General features: G+C 41.9%; 1 protein-coding gene across 3 annotated transcripts in view; it reads right to left on the bottom strand.

Moving 5' to 3' along the window:
- Window positions 1-10,161: 10,161 nt before the first annotated feature.
- The window catches only part of THOC2 (THO complex subunit 2), a 46,988-nt gene continuing 36,319 nt past the window's right edge, over window positions 10,162-20,830 (bottom strand). The window contains exons 30-40 of one of the 3 annotated variants that reach the window (XM_088527564.1): window positions 19,995-20,179; window positions 19,625-19,727; window positions 18,806-19,242; window positions 18,547-18,605; window positions 16,995-17,030; window positions 15,206-15,343; window positions 14,818-14,887; window positions 14,578-14,735; window positions 13,866-13,942; window positions 13,722-13,769; window positions 10,162-11,024 (exon numbers count right to left, since the gene is read on the bottom strand). In XM_088527564.1, coding sequence (XP_088383690.1) covers window positions 13,742-13,769; window positions 13,866-13,942; window positions 14,578-14,735; window positions 14,818-14,887; window positions 15,206-15,343; window positions 16,995-17,030; window positions 18,547-18,605; window positions 18,806-19,242; window positions 19,625-19,727; window positions 19,995-20,179 — 1,291 coding nt within the window. In that variant the 3' untranslated portion in view covers window positions 10,162-11,024; window positions 13,722-13,741. Of the gene's footprint in view, window positions 11,025-13,721; window positions 13,770-13,865; window positions 13,943-14,577; window positions 14,736-14,817; window positions 14,888-15,205; window positions 15,344-16,994; window positions 17,112-17,817; window positions 18,606-18,805; window positions 19,243-19,624; window positions 19,728-19,994; window positions 20,180-20,830 lie in introns of those variants that run through there. The other 2 variants (XR_015913542.1, XR_015913543.1) reach the window with 2 other exon arrangements.

Below are 20,830 nucleotides of genomic sequence, written 5' to 3'. Positions count from 1 at the left end.
CCAGTGCAAGCAGCCTCTGCAAAGCTACCCCGGCAGTTGTCTCACTGAGCATCAAGAATGGAGCAAAACGGTTCATTTAATTTTTTTTTCTAATGAATATTCATTAGATTGAACATGTCAATTAGTGCTGTGGCTGCAGCTCACCAGGACACAGCAGCCCAGCTCCGCAGGTCCTCACACAGCCCTCAGGTTCGCCATCGCCCTGTGCCCAGGGACATCACCAGGAGCACTCTGAAATTTTTCAACTCCAGCCCTAACAATGGCCATTCTGTGGGCTCTGCAGTCACCATCTCATATGCCCTGTAGCTGCCACCCTGTGAGCCCCGTGGTCGCCATCTGATTTCCCCTGTGGCCGCCATCTCATAGCTTCTGCAGCCACTGTCTTGTGATCCCCACAGCTGCCATCTCACAGGCCCCACAGCCACCCTCTCGTGGGCCCCATGGCCATGATCTTGTCGGCTCTGCAGCCAATATCTTGTGTTCCCCACAGCCGCCATCTCGTGGGCTCCATGGCCACCATCTCCTTGGCTCTCCAGCCACCATCTTGTAGGCTATGCAGCAACCCTCTTGTCAGCCCCATGCCATCATCATTTGTGTGTCCCATGGCTGCCATTTCATGGGCCCCACTGCTGCCATCTCATAGGCCTCCAAACCCCACCATCTCATGGGCCCCACAATCACCATCTCTTGGGTCCCTTGGCTGCTATCTCATGGACTCAGCAACCACCATCTTGCTGACCCTACAGCTGTCATCTTGTGGGCCCCTTGCCAGCCATCTCCTGGGTTCTGCAGCCACCAACTTGTGGATCCCATGGCTGCCATTTTGTAGGTCCCATGGCTGCTATCTTGTAGACCCAGCGGCCACCATATTCTGGATCCCACAGTCATGATCTTGGGGACTTTGCAGCCACCATTTCGTGGGCTCTGAAGCTACCATCTCATGGGTCCCACATTTGGCATCTCTTAGGCCACACAGTCACCACTGCATGGGCCCCACAGTCACCACAGCTGCTATCTTGTGGGTCTCATGGTTGTCATGATGTGGGTCTCGCAAGCACCATTTTGTGAGTCCCACAGCTGCCATCTCATGGACACTGTAGCCACCATTTCATGTGCCCCACGGCAGCCATCCTGTCGGCTCTGCAGCCACCATCTCATGGGCTCTCCCACCCCCTCAGCCACCATCTTGTTTGCCCCACAGCTGACATCTTGTGGACCCCACAGCCACCATCTCATAGACCCTATGGCTACCAGCCCCTCGACCAGGCAGCCACCATCTCCTGAGACCAACGGCCGCCATCTCATGGCACCTGTGACTGCCACCTCATGGGCTCTGGAGCTATGATCTTGTGAGCCCCAGGACCACCATCTTGTGGGGACTGTGGCTGCCATGTTGTGGGCTCTGCAGTCATCATTTCATGGGCCCCACAGCAGCTGCCTCATGGACTGCACAGTCAACATCATGTGGGCCCCAGAGCTGCCATCTTGTGGCCCTTGCAGTCCCGTCTTGTGGGCTTTGCAGTCACAATATCGTAGGTTCAATGGCTGCCATCGCATAGGCCGCTATTTTGTGGGCCCCACAGCTGCCATATTGTGGCCTCTGCAGCCGCCATTTGTGGACCCCCCACAGTTACCATCTCCTGTGCTCTGCAGCCACCCTCTCATCGGTCTCCAAGCCCAGCATCTCATGGACTCTGAATCCACCAGCTCATGCGTCAGGCGACCTCCATCGTGTGGGCTAACTGGCCACCATTTCATGGATTCTGCAGCCACCATCCGATTTTCCTCACAGCCACTTTCCTCTACCAATGCAGCCACCATCTTGTGGGCTCCACAGCTGCAATCCTGTGGGCCCACTGACTGACATCTTGTGGGTTCTGCAGTCACACTGCATGCCAATCTCATAGGCCACACAGTCACCATATTATGGGTCCTAGACCCACTATCTTGTGGTCCTGCCATCACCATTTTGTGGGCTCTGCAGTCACCATCTCTTGGGCCCCATTGCTGCCACCTTTTGAGGCCTGTGGTCACCATTTCATGGGCAAGGCGACTGTATATCTATCTCATGGGCCACACAGACACCATCTTGTGGGCACCACATCTGCCATCTTGTGGGCACTACATCCTCCACCTTGTAGGCCCAACGACCACGGGCTCATGTGGCTGCTAACTCCTTGCCTGTGCAGTCACCAGCTTGTGGACCACCATTTCATGGACCTCCATGACCACCATCTTGGCAACCATGGTGGGACTCATAAATGGTTGCTCAGTACCCTCAAGATGGTGGGCATATAGCCCATAGAATGGCAGCCATGGACCCACGAGATGATAACAGCTGCACAGCCCAGGTGATAGCAGCCATGGGGCCCATGAGCTGGTGGCTTCAGAGCCCACAAGATGGCAGCTGTGGAACCCACTAGATGGTGGATGCAGAGCTGAAAAAAAAAAAAAAAAAAAAAAACACGGGGGGGGGGCGTGGATCCATGAGATGGTGGCTGCAGAGCCCACAGGATGGCAGCTGTGGGGCAAAAATTTGTTGCCATAGGCCCCACATTATGGCAGCTGTGGAAACCACAAGATGGTGCTCCAGAGGCCACAGGATGGGACCCAGGATCTATAAGATGGTGGCCGCAGGCTCTACAAAATGGCAGCCATGGGACATACAATAGAGTAGCTGTGGAGCTCTCGATAGAATGTTTGGGGGGTGGGGCTGACAAATTGTGACTGTAGAGCCATGTAGTTGGTGGCCACAGGGGACATGGCTTTCCAAAGTGGTGGATTTAGAGCACACAGGATGGCAGCTACCAAGCTCTTCAGCTGGTGGCTTTAGAGGCCACGAGATGGTGGCTGCAGAGCACAGGAGATGGCAGCTGTGGGGAGAGGGCCCACAAATGGTGGCTAGGGAGCCCACAAAATGACAGCTGTGGGTCCCACAAAATGGCAGCTATGGGGCCCATGTGATGGCAGTCATTGGACCTACAATATGGTGACTGCAAAGCCCACAAGATGATACCACAGGGTCCAGGAGATGGCATGATGTTGACTGTGCAGTCCATGAGACAGAGACAGTGGGGGGGGGGGCATAAAATGATGACTGCAGAGCCCACAGCTGTGGGGCAAACAAGATGGGTCCCACGATATGGCAGTCATGGGGCCCATGAGATGGTGGGTTTAGAGCTCAGGAGATGGCAGCCATGAGAACCACAAGATGACAGCTGTGGAGTCCATGAGATCGTAGCTGCATTGCCCGTAAGATGTTGGCCGTGGGGCCCACGAAATAGTGGCTGCACAGCTGAGGAGAGGGTGGTCACAGAATACATGAGGATTGGCACCAGATGGTGGCCAAGAGGCCAATGAGATGGTGGCTGCAGAGTCCACAGGATGGTGGCCTCAGAGCAAGTGAAATGGTGGCTACAGAGTCCACAAGATGGAGATGTGTGACCCACAAAATAGGACCATTGGAGGGGCACATTATTGGCAGCCATGGGACCCATAAGATGGCAGCTGCAGTACGCACAAGATGGCAGCAGTGGGGCCCACATGATAGTAACTGTGTGGCTCAAGAGATGGTGGATGTGGGGCCCAAGAGCTGGTAGCTTCAGAGCCCACATTATGGCAGCCATGAGACCCATAAAATGGCAGCCATGGGCCTATGAGATGGCATCCATGATCACAACAAAATGGTGGCAGCAGAGCCCATAAGAGGGCAGCCATGGGGCCCATAGAAGCATAGACTCATAGAATGCTTAGGGTTGGAAGGGACCTCTAGAGGTCATCTAGTCCAACCCCGCCCCTGCACATGCATGGTCACATGGTGGTGATTGTGGAGGCTCATGAAATGGCAGCTCTGGTGCCCATGAGATGGTGGCTGCACAGCCCAAAAGATAGTGATTGCGGAGCCCATGAGATGGCTGTTGTGGGGCCCATGAAATGCTGGCCAAGGACCCCATTTTGTAGTGGCTGCAGAGCCCATGAGATGGTGGCCATGTAGTGCATGAAATGGTGGCTGCAAAGTTCACAAGATGACAGCTGTGGAAACCACAAATTGGCGGCCATGGGGCCCACATTATGGCAGTCATGAGACACACACGCTGTAGAGTCCACACGATAGTGACTGTACAGCTCAAGAGATGGTGGATGTGCAGTCTGTGCGACAGTGGCTTCAGAGCCCACAACGTGGTGGCCACAGGGCCCATGAGCTGGCATCACCAGTAGCGCTGCAGGGTTTTGTGTCCAGATGCCTTTCCACTTCCACTTACTACATAGCTATTTATTCATTTATCGTATGTAAAGCTTGTCCATATCACTACTTTCCCTTAGACACCATGGCAGCAGTAGACGGATGCATTCCACGTAGGTGCCACTGCAGGCTGACACAAAGAGCAGGATATTGAAACCTTTTTGCTTATAACAAGCATTTATCTATTGCAGTTTCTCACACTGACCTGTTATCCCTAAATTATTTACAATGTCTGTGTTGCTGGAGGATGACAGGACATCTTACAGAAGAGCATGAAGATGAGCACACAATCAGGAGCAGTGGGATGGGGCATGAGCAAGTCAGAAAGCGTAATGAGAAATAAAGGCTCTGGGGCAAAGTCAGGGGATAGAATAGGGAAGAGGAGGCTTTTGAGAGGAGCATTAGCTCCAAAGGAGTGGCTGTTGCATCTCCAACAAGCAGGCAACACTGATCCAGCCCTTATCTCAGAGCCCCTGTGTGGCAGCAGGCATGACCCATAACTTCACTGCAATTCAGTGCCCATCCGGCCTGCCCCCTTACAGGGAAGGCACATCACTTCTTTCCCATTTCAGATTTTATTCTGTTTTACATTAACGTACATGAAGGAAGCACTGAATAGCTGGGGTTCACCATGTTCACAAGCAAAAGAGAGCATGCCAGGGGAAAGGACTGGACAACCTGGCATCTAACTAGGACAGAAGAGCAGTTCAGGCAGAGCAAGGCGATGCAGGTCCAAGACATGGGGAGCGCAGTGCATCGAGGTGCCAGCAGAACCAGGGTGACATGCACATGCCCAAGGAGCAAAGGGTGACCGAAGACCTGCATGAGCCTTCAGGACAAGGCACAACACAAATAAAGTGCCAAAGAAAATGTGTAACACCAGCCAACACAGACTTCTCGTAACAGCTGATGCTTTCTGAAATGTTCAGTATATAGATAGAGTTAGCCAACTAATGAGTGCATGGCCAATATAATCGATACTTGGTATATTAAAACCAGTAGGAAAATGGACACTATAACACGAATGGGTTAAATGTGTGCACAAGTTGAGCTCAAACTGGACAGAGAGCCCAGTACATGCCCTCTGGTTTCTGGGTTAAGGCTCTGCTAACCACCTGGTTTGGATCCACAACTGCAGCCTAAAGTAAGGGAGAGGGAAGGCAGGGTCCTGGCTGTGAGACCGCTTCTGGAGCAGCCCATACTTGGGGAGAAAAAAGGTAACAGCGGAAAGCCTTGGTCTCCAAAACACAATGAGTGCCCAGAAAGGCAGATTTGGGAACCAGCCAGCTGCGTCAGTGGGATTCTTTCCCATTTGTAAAGGTCTACCCATAAAGATCTACAGTTAAATGCATAGAAGAGTATTTGAATTTATATATGAGATTGCAAGCATAGAGCTGACGCACTAGTTCTAACAGTGTCCATCTATTTGAAAACAAACAAATGAAAACTTCAATCCTATCAAGTTTCAGCTTCACAGAAGTGTTCTTATGCACAGAGCTGTTGTTTGGAGCAACACTGACATTCAGTGGCCAGTATGGGTGGAAAGTATTAATCTCCAATGCTCACCTCTTTGGTATGGCAGGCATAGCCTAAACTCATTTCCCGGTCTGCAACTCCAGCCTTACGATACATGTTCCAACATGGAACCAAGGAGACCCAGCCATGAGGAGAATAGACCTACATAAGAGGCACCTCAATGAAAATCCCCAAGGTCTGCATGACTCCATGAGACACACGAATCTGTGTGCTCCCAGAAAGGCCACTTAGTTCAAGCTCATGTGTTTTTCAGAGTTTTTCCACCTGTATAAACCTGTCCATGTGAGACTTAATCACTACTATCCATTTTGCTTTGAAAGCTTTCTATCCAAGGCTGGCATTTTCTAAAAAGGAGAGGTGTTTGCTCTGTGCTCTGTGAGCATACTTTAATATGATTTGAAGCTTTTCAACAAATACTGAATTTGAATTCCAAATATAGGCTAAGCAGGCTAATTATCAAAAACCTACAAAATTAATGTAAGAGCCACATTTTGATCTGAGGCAAATAAATATAAATGGTATTTTTTTAATGTTCCCCTGCCCTTTAAACAGTGGAAGTTTGCCATATCCAACAAAATAGCTTGTAAAATAGCTAAAGCGGTGACCTATCGCAGATGCTGTAGCTCATACAGGGTGATTAGAATGTCACAGCAGACAGGCTGCATCATGGACTGGATCTAATTACTGTCTTTATTTATTTATTTTAAACAGATTTTCTTCAGATGCCATCCGTATAGTATTTGTAATATTTTGCTTTGCAAATTCCCAAGGGGAACATGCCACAATCCAGAAGGAATGGGGTCATTAACGAGCTCTCCCCACATCCCAGACCTGCAAGCCCTGTAGTGACTTGGTGCTCTCCTGTTGCTCCTCAACTTGCCAGCCTGACTACGGAATTGTTATGGTTGGAAAAGACTTTCAAGTTCATTAAGTCCAACCGTAAGCCCTTCAACACCATACCTGTTAAACCATGTCCTTAAGTGACTCATCTATGTGTTTCTTAAATATTGCTAGGGATGGTGACTCCACTATTTCCTTGGGCAGCCTGTTCCAATGCTTGACTACTTGTTCTGTGCAGAAATCTTTCCTAATATCTAACCTGAACCTACCCAACGCAAATTGAGGCCATTTCCTCATGTCCTATCCATAGTCCTTCTGGAGAAGAGATCGAACTCCGCCTCACTACAACCTCCCTGAAGGTAGTTGATGTTGTCTGCAAATTTGCTAGGGTTGCACTCAGTCCCCTCATCCAGATCATTGATAAAGATATTAAAGAGGACAGGACTCAACACTGATCCCTGGGGAACACCATTTGTGACTGGTCCCCAGCTGGATTTAACTCCTTTCACCACCACCCTCTAGGCCCAATCACCCAGCCAGTTTTTCACCCAGTGAAGAGGACCCCTGTTGAAGCCATGAGCTGCCGGCTTCTCCAGAAGGCAGCAGGGGGAGAGTGCCAAAGGCCCTGCTAAACTCTAAGTTGAGGACGTCCACAGCCCTTCGCTCATCTGCTAGGCGGGGTCACCTGGTCATAGAAGGAGATCAGGTTGGTGAGGCAGGACCTGCCTTTCATGAACCCATGCTGGCTGGGCCTGATCCCATGGTTGTCATGCACATGCTGTGTGATTGCCCTCAAAATGATCTGCTCCATAACTTTCCCCAGTACCAAGGTCAGGCCTGTAGTTCCCTGGATCCTCCATCCAACCTTTCTTGTAAATGGACATCGTATTGGCAAGTCTCCAGGGAGACAGGGATCGCCCCTGTTGCCTAGAACCGCTGATAGATGATGGAGAGCTGCCTGGTGAGTACTTCCACCAGCTCCTTCATAACCCACGGGTGGATTCCATCTGGTCCCATAGACTTGGGGGTGTCCAAGTGCAGTAGCAGGTCACTATTTCCTCGTGAATTACAGCATGCTTATTCTGCTCTCTGTAAGTGTCTTGCAGCTCAGGGCCCCAAGTACCTTCAGGATAACTGATCTGGGTGTTAAACACTGAGACCAAGAAGATATTAAGTACCTCAGCCTTATCTTCATCCTTTGTGACAATGTTTCCCACCATGTCCAATAAAGGACAGAGATTCTCCTTTGCCCTCCTCTTTTTGTTAATGTATTTTTTGAAACATTTTTTGTTGTCTTATACAGTGGTGGCTAGATTGAGTTCCATCCAAGCTTTCACCCTTCTTATTTCTTCCCTGCATACCCTAGTGACATCCAAGCTGCCTGCCCCTTCTTCCAAAGGTGATAAACCTTCCTTTTTTTCCCCAGCATCTCAACAATAGTTGACTATTCAGACAGACCAGTCTTCTTCCCCTCCACCCTTCCTGGACCTCTTCTTTCTTCAGGACTGTCTTCTAAGAGACTCTTCCAACCAATATCCTAAACAGTCCAAAGTCCACCCTCTGGAAGTCTGGTACAGATGTTTTGCTGACACCCCTCCTGACTTCACTGAGAACTGAAAACTCTGGTGGAGTTACCTGGTGGCCTCCAAACACCACATCTCCCACAAGTCCTTCTTTGAGGCAAGGAGCAGGTCCAGCACAGCACCTGCCCTAGTAGGCTCACTTACCAGTTATGATAGGAAGTTATCTTCCACACACTCCATGAACCTGCTACACTGTTTCCTCTCTGCCCTATTGTATATCCAACAAACATCTGGTAGGTTGAAGCCTCCTGCAAGAATGAGGGCTGCCCATCACTGAGATCATGATGCCAGCTTTCCTTCTCCCCTGATAATTGCAGAAAAATAAGCTATTGAAAATGCATGGAAGTGCGGCTCCCACCTCACTGCCACAAATATGCCCTGGCTTGAGCATCCAGATTCCCACTGATGTCACCATGCACAAAACCACTCTTGCAGAGGGTGGTTTTGAGCAGCTCTCTTTTTAGAAAGTTTCTGAGTGTGGGGGAGAACAAGCAACAGCCTCCAGCTAAGCATCCCACTCGATTCTCCTTTCCCAGCATAGCTCATGGTGCTCCTCCTACTACAAATGAGAAATGGTGCAGGTAGAAGATAAATCCTCTTGCCAGTAAAGACATGATTCCTTGAAGTTTACTTTTAAATGATTATTTCATTTCTAACAGATTGTCTCCTATTTCCTTTGAAGATTACACTATATTCAGAGTGTGACCTTTCAGTTTGTGCAGTTTAATCCCATTTCTGAGTAACAGCTCTAAATACCAATTATCCTCGAGACACTAACCAGAGCCACAAAGAGGACACTACTGTGTCCCAAATCACTTGAGGTACAAGCTGACCTGCACAGAGCAACGGGTATGTCCTAGTTGTAGTCTAGAAAAAACAAACTTTAAGTACAAATTTTTTTAAAACAATATTTAGTATGCAAATAAACATTTGTTTTGAACACTACTAATAGGTGACACAAAAAGGTTAAGGCTATAATTTTAATCGAGTATTTTATTAGCTTTAAAGTTTTTTACTGTTCAAAATAAAATATTAATTTGCTCCATGGGCAGTGCCTGTAAGCCACAATCTTCCTTTTTGATTAAAAACCTAAGTTAGAACCTTACGAGGCTGTAATTTTAAGCAGGCAGGTGCTCAGTCTCTTGTTACAGCTCCTTTGGTACAAACCACATCAGGCACCCAGGCATAGGAGTACCACAGATCCCCATCGCTTTTGAAGACAAGCAGGTTCATCACTCCAGGTAGGACAAACCAGGTCACTTAAAACCAACCACAGAAAAACAAAAAAGTTGAGAAAGCTTTTCCAAACCTGCTCAATAAGGTTCATGTTCCCTGTGCAAATTTAAGTTGATTTGTACTAATTGAGTGCAATTAGTAAATATCAAGGAACCTCCTTTTTGGACCACACAAGAATTACTCGTCAGAAAAAGTATAAAGGTGAACCAAGAGGGGAGGAGGTAGGGAAGACTTGGGATCAGTTGATGGGCTGAACCTATCAAGTCACCCTCCACCACAGAGGGCTGTCTGGTAGGGGCTGACTGGGGGCAGAGAGGTTTGATCAGGCACAAGGGTCTCATCTTTCCTGGGACACAGACAGGCTCATCAAATTAAAAGGGTTCAAGGAAACCTCCTCTTTTAACATGATGAGTGTCAAAGATTTTAATGAACTTCAGATCAAGGACAAGTGCAAACTTGATTAAATACAAGTCAAACCCCATGTCCTTCTTGAAACTACTGTTAAAGTGCCACAGAGACCTGTATTTCTACACTAGGCAGAGGTACTTGGGTTATTGACATATTGTATGATTCAGACCCTTGCAAGATGCTTCTGAGGAGAAAGCAAGTACAGAGGACCTGTGCATAGCAAGGACAAAACACCCTCGCACAATTCCACACCCGTTAACACCAAAGTTTCATAACAACACATAAAATAATTAAGCGACCACACGCACACAATGATTTACGACCCATTGAGAAAACTATTGTTTATTTAGAAAAAAGGTTACACTGGTAGAATTCAGCAGATAAAAAATTTTTTTGTTTCTTTTTTTTTAAAAATGTCATTGTGAAACTTTTCAGACTAAAGTTCAGCGATACAAAGCTCCTGTAGCTGTAATTGAAACTTACTTTATTTCAGTTTTGAAGAGAGCATTTCCAATTAATCTAAAAACATCATGACAAACAAAAGGTGTGGCAAGGGACAACTGAGCACGAGTTTAGGGTGGGCTGGAAGAGATGGGGTTCATTCTTTGTTTTTTAAACAAGTCAGCGTTGTACACATAATATACAAATAATCCCTAAGCATTGCATGAAAACAGTGCTCCCACTTGGTTCTTTTTAGTCACCGATATTAAAAACAGGCCAAGTAATAAATAAAAATTGAGTTTAAATGAGGTAAATTCAAAAAGGTTCAATAACTGTTTATTTGTGGTTTTCAAACATCTAAAAGAATGCATTTCAGATCGAAAGAATTACTACACTCAGGCAGTATTTAGACAACCTAAAGTGGAACTCTGTACAGATGAAACCTCATTTGCACTATGGCAACTGTTTGTTTGCAGCACATTGTGCTAAAATATGGAATAGGTAACACTTTCAGCCAGGTACTGAAAATAAATGTGTAAGAAACTAAGCAACAAGTTAAAATACAGTAATGTACAACTCAACAATTAAATCTTCAGCATGGGGAAAATAAAGCAGAGAACTGAATAATTTAAGGAGATGCAGATGGGTCCTCTTCATTCACAAATTCCTGTGCAATCTATACTCTGGAAAATACATTTCTGGTCACAGCTGGATATATCTTCCCATTTCAATTTTACCTGCAATCAAGGCATTAAAAAAATTGCAATTAGATGTCATTCAAAGAAGTACTAGTCACACAACTCAGCATTTTACTCCATTCACAGTTCAAAGAATGTGGGAAAAATGAAATATTAGTCATTCTCTCATTAGATCTATCTTTAGCAAGAGCTGTATTAATGTAAGCATTGCATTGTAAGCAATGAAATACTAACTTAAAGATATAAATAAGCATGCTGTCACTTGCCAAAGTAAAAGCTGGTTTAGAATTAGAACCACTCAAAATGTTAGTTTTTTCTAGAGGAGAAAAATAGGTGTGATCTGTAGTCACTCAAAAGCTGTACATTAGGAAGAATGTTTAAAAAAAAAACAATAACATTAGCTTTCACAATTGTTAATCACAAAAAGCATTTTTTTGTACTTCACTATACAAATAATGGAGAGCACCAGCATTTTATGCCAGATGCTCCATTAGCCCATTACACATAACTGGATGTCAATTTGATGGCAACTGACATTTACTAAGCACTTCTTTCCTTATATCAGAATACTGTCAAAAATGAAATGATTAAACCTGGAATCAATCCATGGAGATTAGGCAATAATGACTTTGTTGGACATAAATCCAGCTTATTCCATGATTTCTGTCCCCCTCCCCTCTCACCCCCCCCGCCCTGAGCACTGCTCCTAATCATCCTGTATAGAAGCATCTTCTATTACTTCAGGAAGATAAAACAGCAATAATACTAAGAAGCAATAACCCCAACTTTTTGTTTTTTCTTTTTTTCCCCTACCAACATCCTCCAAGGAGCACAAGTTATCAGTGTGAACTTTGTTACCCAAACACCCTCCACATATTTGCCCTTGGCTTCAGTGGCTGAGCAAGCAATGTCACCAGTCGAAACTCTCGAGATCCTTTTTTCAATAATCCCCCATTGCTCTGGAGGCAACAATCCAACTGCAGAGATCATCTTCAGATGACATTTCCGTGTGATCAGAAAATTTCAGAAAGTTTCTTCCCCTACTACAGCTGCATATTGGAAAAAGAGAAAGCAGCTTTCCTGCATTGTTAGATTTCTGTGTCGAAACCAAAAACCTTTGCTACACCATTTAAAGCTGTCACAAATGTTTTTGTTGTTCTTGTCTTTTTGTTTATTTTCCGACCTGACCAAAGCAAGATACTGCTGTAATTCTCGGTAGGAGACCTTTTCAAAACATTCCTCTGTAAATGTTATGTAAACCATGCTACTCCCTTTTTTTCTCTTAAAAATACTTCCCAATAACAAAACAACCTTTCAGATTTGGTCTTTGTTTTACTAAAGCTGTCAAATGCAAATGGACGATCGTGAGATTCTGTCAAGGGCCCTTTCTCCTTCGACTGAAGGGAGCATAGTCACTACAAGCAGAGTCCTCTGGAGAGTCCACAACCAATAATCTCTCCAGGGAGTTTTCCATACAGTATCACCTAAAATATCCTGGTCCTCAAGGCAGGAAAACCATGTAATTATATCACAAAATTCTCAAGACTGAAAGGGACCTTTGGAGATCATCTAGTCCACCTCCACTGCTCAAAAGAAAGACTGGGCTGGATGTCCACATCCAGACAGATTTTTAATATCCTGAGACCAAGAATCCTCAACCACTCTAGGCAGTGATGGTGTTTCCCATTCCCATAAAAAAGAAATTCTGTCTTGAAACAGGATTCACAGTCATTTTGTAAAAGGCAGCATCTTTTTTGATCAACCAGTCATGAAAACAGGGCAAATTTTCAGCCTCATTAATCCTTCTGCAAGAGCTGAGACATAAAGGACTTGTGCAACTAATCTCATCCTCCCCTACTCCCCAAGTGTATTGCTTTGTCTAACAAAAGCATCCCTCCATGATCTGCCTTGCTATACTGTATAGTAGTTGGAACAGTATTTCTTTGAGAAAGCAGACATTTCGAAGTCTAAAAAACTCAAACTGAATGAAAAAAAAAACCAAAACCAAGAAACATTCAACATAATTTCTCCTTGTGTTCAATTTGAGTGCTCACAGAATCTACAAACAAAATTTTCAGAGAAATAATTTATGAATTCTGAATAAAGAACATGACAAAAATAATAAATCACCAAGACAACTTGCAATGAGAGAGAGAAGTTCTATCTTTTCATATCTGTTGAACAGTCATTTTGATATTTTTGCAACCATATCTATTCCGTTTATAGAATGTAAAACTGCTGTTGCTCTATGAAGGAAGAATGGGAACCACTACATGGGGCAGCTGAACTAATTTTAATTTCACTGTGCCACTCCCTCGTGCTTTCCAAGTAATGGAAAATGAATTATTCTGAGAAAATTATTATGTGCAAGGATGGGGAGAGGGAAGGGGTACCCTCTTAAAACTCAGTTTTAGTCTTCATGTATTTAAAGTAGGTCTGAAAAGACTACCAGGATTCAGTGATACATCACTTTTTTTTTTTAATCCACCTTTTTTAGAACAAAGTACCACGTGTGTGTCCTTGACCCCACACTGTTTATAGCCCACTATCTCTTTTGTTTCACACTTGCAAAAGAGGTTTGAAAACACAGTCAAATCCTATACTGAGGATGCAGAAAGTTCCGAGCTAGAACTAAAAAAACGTATAGGTCCTTTCACACTCAGCCTGTTTCTACAGTATACCAACCTATGGTGCCTATAGCAGCTATCATTCAAAGCAAAGCAAAAAAAAATTTACCTTGGCTGGAATATTCTTCATTATCTGTGCTTGTCTGAAGATTTATGAGTAGACCAAGCATTAAGGAAAAATACATTTTAGTACAAATAATGAAATGAAGCTACATTTCAGTATTTATCTTAAATGTTGATATTCATAGGATATTGTTTCTTCTCTTCTTTTCCTCCAGTGCTGTCTCGTTTTTCCTTCTTTTCTGTTTTTTCTTTATCATGTCTTGACTCCTTGGCAAAAATATACATAAGAGAAATAGTTTATTACTGTATACATTGTACAGTGACTAGAAGAATCATAACATTTAAAGTTATAACTGGCCACAGTGATTCTACCTAAAGAAAACTGACAGAGTGAATGTAATTGTATTCTATGATTTGAGATTTCTGTAACTTTGTCTTACAGTTTACAGTAACCCCTAAAGATGCAGAACAACTGACTAATATTGTTTGGTGTTTTACAAATATGGCTACAAGATGCTGCTTTGGTTTCACAAAGAAGAGTTGTGCTGATGTGCACTTAACAAGTGAACAGGAGATGAATGGATCATAATAATACCTGCTTTTACGTATTTGCTCCCAAACAGTCTACAAATACACTTGAAATGTTGAATACTCTCTTATAATTTATGATTCTTCCTGGCAACTATCAAAAGTAACTGTTCCTCTAATTTATCCAGTCAGGGTGACTGCTGAAATATGTAGAGCCAAAATATTCCAGAAATTCCAGAACATTTTCCTACACACTCACTGACATCTGTGATTTAGGCCATGAATGGGCAACAAAATATAGGAAAAAATGATTGTTTTTCCCTATAAGCTTAATTGCTTATGGGGAACAGAAAATGAAACTAGCTTATTTTTACCTTTTTGCTACCAGAGGAGCTCTTCTCCATCTTCTCTGCTTTGACTGAATCACCTTTTTCTTTACCTGAAGATTTTGATTTGTTCTTCTCCTTTTCCTTTTCATTTGAACGAGGGGAATCAGAAGGACTTTCACTTTTACTATGTTTTGAAGAGCCAGCTAAAAACACACCAGAAAGTCATGATTCACAATTCACATAAATTATAAAGACCTTACACACACACACACACACAGTACATACTTGTCCCATTTTCTTCTTTGCGTCGTTTGGTTGAATCCTGTGGCACTTCCCGATCACTGTTTGAATGATCCTAATACCAAATAAATTACACAAATGTTAGCAGACTAATACAGCCATACTCCTGAAGCAGCACTTAAGTATTTTTTGAATACTTAAAAGATAACTGAATATTACATATTGTTTAAAGCTTCTGGAGACTGGTTTTGAAGAGTAATGATTTAGAATGTATGAATATAAACTGACCTTTGAAATATTAACAAAACAAAAGAACAACCCTGACTGGATAACTTCTGCTTTGATAGGCTGTACCACCAGTTATTATTGCAAGGGTTTTGAGCTTTACAAATATTTAACAACTTCTGAACTAGTTCATAAAAAAATTACCAACCCTTTTTCGATCTTTCCTCTCCTTTTCATCTTTCTTCTCTCTCTCTCTTGATCTTTCCCTTGACTTGTCCAAATCTTTCTTGTCCACTTCTCTCTCCTTACTCTTGGACAGTGTTGGAGTAGTGTGGTTAATGTAGTGCTGTTAAATTAAGGCAATATCATTGAAAATTAATATGTATTTCTAAATGTGTAACTGAAAGTCTTATTCTATTGTACCAGATCTAGCTCAAAGAGCAAAATTAAATATTGGTACTATACAGACAATAAGTAAAAGACACTTTCAAACTGGTCATCTATAAATTAATCTGTAATATTGTTTTCTCAGCACCAAACAAGAACTTTTTCACTTAACTGAAACACTTATTGAGTACACACAAAATCATTTACCAGTATTGTTTGATACATCAAAGCAGTACTACTGATACAGGATGTGTAGATTCCTGGACTGACTTAGCACCTGCAATTCTGCCTGGAATGAATGAATGGAATCAGTTTCTTAAACAGGTTCTAAATTTTAAAGAATAACCTTAATCCACAATGTCAATACTTTGTGGGGCTTTTTCATTTTGTTTTTAATTTAGATAAGTACAGACTTCAAAGGTAACCCCTGAGCTTCAAATGATAAAAGTAGCTGAAAACAGAAGCTGTTTGCTCTGCAAGGTTCTAGCCTGCTATTCCACTTCTGTTTCTAACCAATTTCAATTTCATTTCAAAGCTAAATACTTTTATATATTCAACTTTTCTTTGGAGAGTGAGGGAGAAACAAATCACAGAATTGTCAAGTATAACACTTGACAAAATTCAAAAGCTAAAAAACTTAGCTTTCAACATTGACCAAAATGTCAAGCCATTTTTGAATAATTAATTACACACTATGGAAGTGTATTCATATGTAAAGTAAATTTAGCTTTAAAAACAACTAATTAAAACCTGGGTTTTAAGTTAACCATTTGAAAGATGAAGAGGAGAATGTGTGTGTGGACTGTCCAATATCATAGTGGGTATAGATGCGAGTTCAAGAGATGTTATCATTCCCTAAACGCAAATAAATTAAATTTACAAGAAAAGACACACAATGATTTACAAGTATTATTTGAAATTATCTGAATTTGATCCACAGATGCTATCATCTCATCAGATTTAAGTTATGAGAATCACAGGGTGCCTCCCCAATAAACACAGCTAATGGTAGAAAGATTCCATTAAAAGGCATCAGACAAAACCATTATAGAAATCACAGCTATCACAGCTGGCACTGAATATCCAAATAGTCACTTCTTGTTTTTTTAAATCAAATATTTGGGTTCATGGTTTGGTTTAATCATCTGGAATTAAATAAAGCAAAGACAGTACTGACAGCTGTGCTATTTTATTTCTACCTACAAAATAAAACTGAAGGTAAAATTGTGAACTACAAAAGAAAGTCTCTGAAAAAAAACATCAAAATAACAGTAAATTCAGCAGTTATTCTTTAGGTTGCTTCCACACAACAAATTCTCCCTGGTCACCTGCAGGTAGGAGTGAGCCTCAAGGATAGCACAGCACAGAAGTTCTATGCAGCAGAAAGGAGTAAAAAAGAAAATAACAAAACAAAGGCAGGGAGAGGGGGGAAAAAACAAAACAAAACAAAAACACACAAAACGGAAAACACCCCAGTCCATTCTGTTACTACATTAACATTTACAGGAATGGGATTTGAGTTTTCTGATGGGGTTTGCCATAAAACCAAGAAAAAGCTTTCTCAGCAACAAAAGAAGTGTAATCTTTGGTGGTGTCTAAAAGATTCAAACCTTTGCTGAAGAGTCCTTGAGTTCGCTGAGGTTGTCCTGTAGAAAATGAACGGAGATGACACGTGAGCTGGAATAGTTTTCAGAAACCAGAGGAACTTTGGGAAGCACGGCGGGACCCTCGAAAGAAAAAACAGCTACTCCTTCTGAAATAAATCTTACGTTAATACTTTATAATGAACAAAATTAGGAATAGGAACTACAGTATTTTTTAAAAAAAGAAAGAAAAATGAAAGTCATCTATTCTCTACACCCCATTTTACCAATAAAAATATGTATACTACAAAGTTTGTTTATATCTAATTTTCCATAAAATACTGAAAATCCACTCTCCCACCAAGACTTCTGCAAAATGTAAAAATAATAATTAAAAAAAAAATCTTAATCCTCAATTTAACTGAAGCACAGGTGAAACACAGGTTTAAAAAAAAAAATTAAACTCATCTTCTCCACTTTCACTTAAATGTGGTAGAAGTCACTCTAAAATGACTTTACATTCCCATTTACAAAAATAAGCAAAAAAGTCACCTGTTCCCTCAAAAATAATTATAGATATTTCTGAGTTCTCCAAAATGAGTCTAAACCTTCCAAACAAACCTTACAGAAAATAGATGTAATCTTTGAAAAAAACAAAACTAAAGAGAAAAGCTTGTTCTAAAAGTTGGTAAGATGGTGAAGTTTAAAAGCCCACATAATCCATCACAGTGCTCTTGACGAAGTAGTAGTAACTTACAGTTTTACAGGTTCAACGTACTGCAAATTCAAAGATTCCATGAACATAGAGATGGTTTAGAAATAAAATAAATATGGAGCAAGGATTGGCTACCCTGAGTCTTCAAGTAGGCTACAGCCACGGTTTTGTGCTGCGCTTGAATGCCTGGGGTTTCTCTTTGCTGGTTAGTAGGCTTGGTTGCCACATCTGGTTTTATCGTAACGCAGGGCTCAACACGGTGGGAACCCATTGGAAATAAACAAACCTCGAAGGGAAGGTAACAACAGAAGCTGCATGCGCACTGAATATACACAACTACAGGAGAACTGATCACCAAGGAGACTTTAAAATGGAACGCCTTTCAAGACTCCTCCTTAGAAGGCACATATCGGTATGATGCTCATCAAGAAGCCTGATGAATTCAGAGGTATTGTACATCCCGCATGATCCCGGAATCTTCAGTGCTACAGATTCTTCAATACAAGTGCAGAAAAATATGCTCCATTCTGCTGCAAAGACTCATTTGATTGTAGCTACCATTGCACTCCAAAAAAACTGACTGCTTAAAACAATGAGGCACTTCTGTGTAAAAATTCTCTTGCCATTTCCAAAACTATTTACAAAATTTGTGCTAGGTCCTTGAAGCTTTATTTTGGTTAAAAATATTTTTCTAGAAAAAAAGATAGTCCGCCAATAAAGAAAAGGAATGCATTTTCTAATGCAATATAAAACCTCCAGTGGCTCTCCAGTGTATACTTGGCACAAAACTTGAAGGAAGTCGGATACTGGCATCCCAAACTTGTGAGCCTAACATGGACGCTGCCTTCCTCAGGCTATACTAACCTTTACTGTTGAGGAATGTGACGGAGAAGAATGGGTATCAACTTTGCGGCGTTTTAGTTCTGAAGGAAGAAAAGAACAATAGCATTATTAAAACACAAGTAAAACAACCTTCATTTTAAAGACGTATATACCTAATTCTCAGTTACTAAGTTACTAACTCTCTCAGTTACTATGCAGCCATCTCTTCCTCATCATCTCTAGCATTTTTTTTTGACATAGAGTTATTTTCTAAAGACACAATTTAAACACACAAGCTTACCCCTTTCAGATTCTGATGCTTCTGATCGGGGAACAGGTGACTTCAAGGACCCAGCTACTGGCATCTTTTCTCCTCCTTTAGCATTTTCCTTGGATTTCATATCCTTTGTTACATCTCTTTCTCTGGACGGCTCCTTTTCTTTCTCCTTTTCTGCAGCTGACTTTGAATCAACATTGGTAACAACTGTCTTCATCTTCTCTTCTTTTGAAGCTTTTTCTTCTTTCTTGGCTTTTTCCTTCTCTTTTTCAGATTTTGGTGTCTTCTCCTTGATCTCCCTTGGTTTTTCATCTTTATTTGCCCGTTCTTCCTTTGGTTTATCTTTCCCATCCTTCCCAAGTGCCTTGGTCTCTGGAGTGGCAGCTGGAGTCTTGTCTTTTTTTTCTTTCTCTTTTTCCTTCCCACTTTTTTCTTTATCATCTTTTTCTTTAAGAATTTTGCTATAAAAAGAATAAAAAGGTCAATTAACATGTGTGTAAAATTAGCTTTTGTCTTATCTCAAGAGTTTTACTTCTAGTGATCTGATATATCCTCCTGAAAACAGCAGCAGTCAGCCAGAATAATTGCTGTCACATTATCAGAACAGCAGCAGACAAGTGTTTTAGTTTATTTCGTATTTGCTTTAGCTGATGTGGAACACACTTAAAAATATCTGCTTGGTACAACTGCATATTTTGAAATAATTTTATTTACTAAAGATTGATGAAACAGAAACAAATTAGATTGAACACAAAAGACAAAGAAATAGTCAGGTCACATTAAAGCACAATGCAAGGATTTTTACGGAGGAAAATGGGAAATGTGGAAAACTAAGTTTCTCACCTATTAGAAGCACTATTTCCATTGCTTGTTGTCACTTTTGGTGTAGCATTAACAGCTTTATTAATAACTTTCACAGCACCCTGAGATTTCTCCTTCAGTTTATCTGTTTACAAGACAAAAATGTTTCAGCAAGTGAATAAGAGCTCACTGATTAAAATAAAACAACTTATTCATGAAAGATCAGTTGCAAGTGATAGTTAAATAAGTAATAATGCAGAATATGGGTTCTGAAAATCTACTAAAAATACATATTTTGAAAATAACTTATGTTAGTCCTATTAACATTTAGAATTTATCTTTTAAGTTTAACAATACAACTTCTCAGGAAGTTGTTTTAGTATTAAAAGAATTCTATAAAAAGCAAGTTTACCAGTCTCCTCAGTAGTGCTTTCTTCCAGTTTTGCTGTATTTATTGAGAGAGATGTAGGCATCCCAGCACCACCTGGCCCATTTTGTACTGTTGCAGCTACAGCATTCCTGGCAGGTGGGTCTTTGTGGTGGAATTCGTTTTCAGGTACCATGTAAGGCTTCCTACTTTTCAACTGCCCAGAATAGCTGAAAGTCGCACAGATTGTTAAATATGCACAAACACAAAGCAAAAATATGGATTGAATTTTAAATGATTTAACATAACAGTTCCTCCGTTCTTTTCACAGTTTTCCCCAAATGATATGCAGTTTCTTGCCCTTCAATCACCTCAAAAACAAATAAACAAAAACACAAACACTCCACTTCCAAACTCCATCTCTCCAATCTCTCCCCTTCCTCCCCTACTCAAACACACAAAAAAAACACAACCTACTAACAAAACTTCAACTACTATAGCAATCTGAACAGGCCCTCCAACAAACATGGATGATTCTGCATTCACCACAGCAAGATGCATAACATAATTAAGCATTTTAGTTTAACATTTTAGAACTGTATAAACTTAGACCAAAGATCTATGCACTTTGCTTTCTTCATTTTGCTCTATCAGCTCTATCAGCAGCTCAGTGTGGCTGCACTATTTCTCTAAAATTAAAGTTAAGCTCTTATAAGTGGAAATCTTTACTATTACGTGTGCTTTACTAGAGTCTTGTAAAGGCAATTAACGAACATCCATCACGAACTGTAAGTTTTCATTCACACTGCCAGCCCTGAGATGCAGGATAGGGTAATCTTCTGCGATAAGGTAAAAATCAAATGTGTTAGGACTGTACAGTT

This window comes from Tinamus guttatus, unplaced genomic scaffold (genome assembly GCF_059628265.1).
Source record: "Tinamus guttatus ecotype Peru unplaced genomic scaffold, ASM5962826v1 Tinamus_guttatus_pri_ptg000287l, whole genome shotgun sequence".
NCBI lineage: Eukaryota > Metazoa > Chordata > Aves > Tinamiformes > Tinamidae > Tinamus > Tinamus guttatus.
This window is presented reverse-complemented; position numbering and strand designations above follow the sequence as displayed.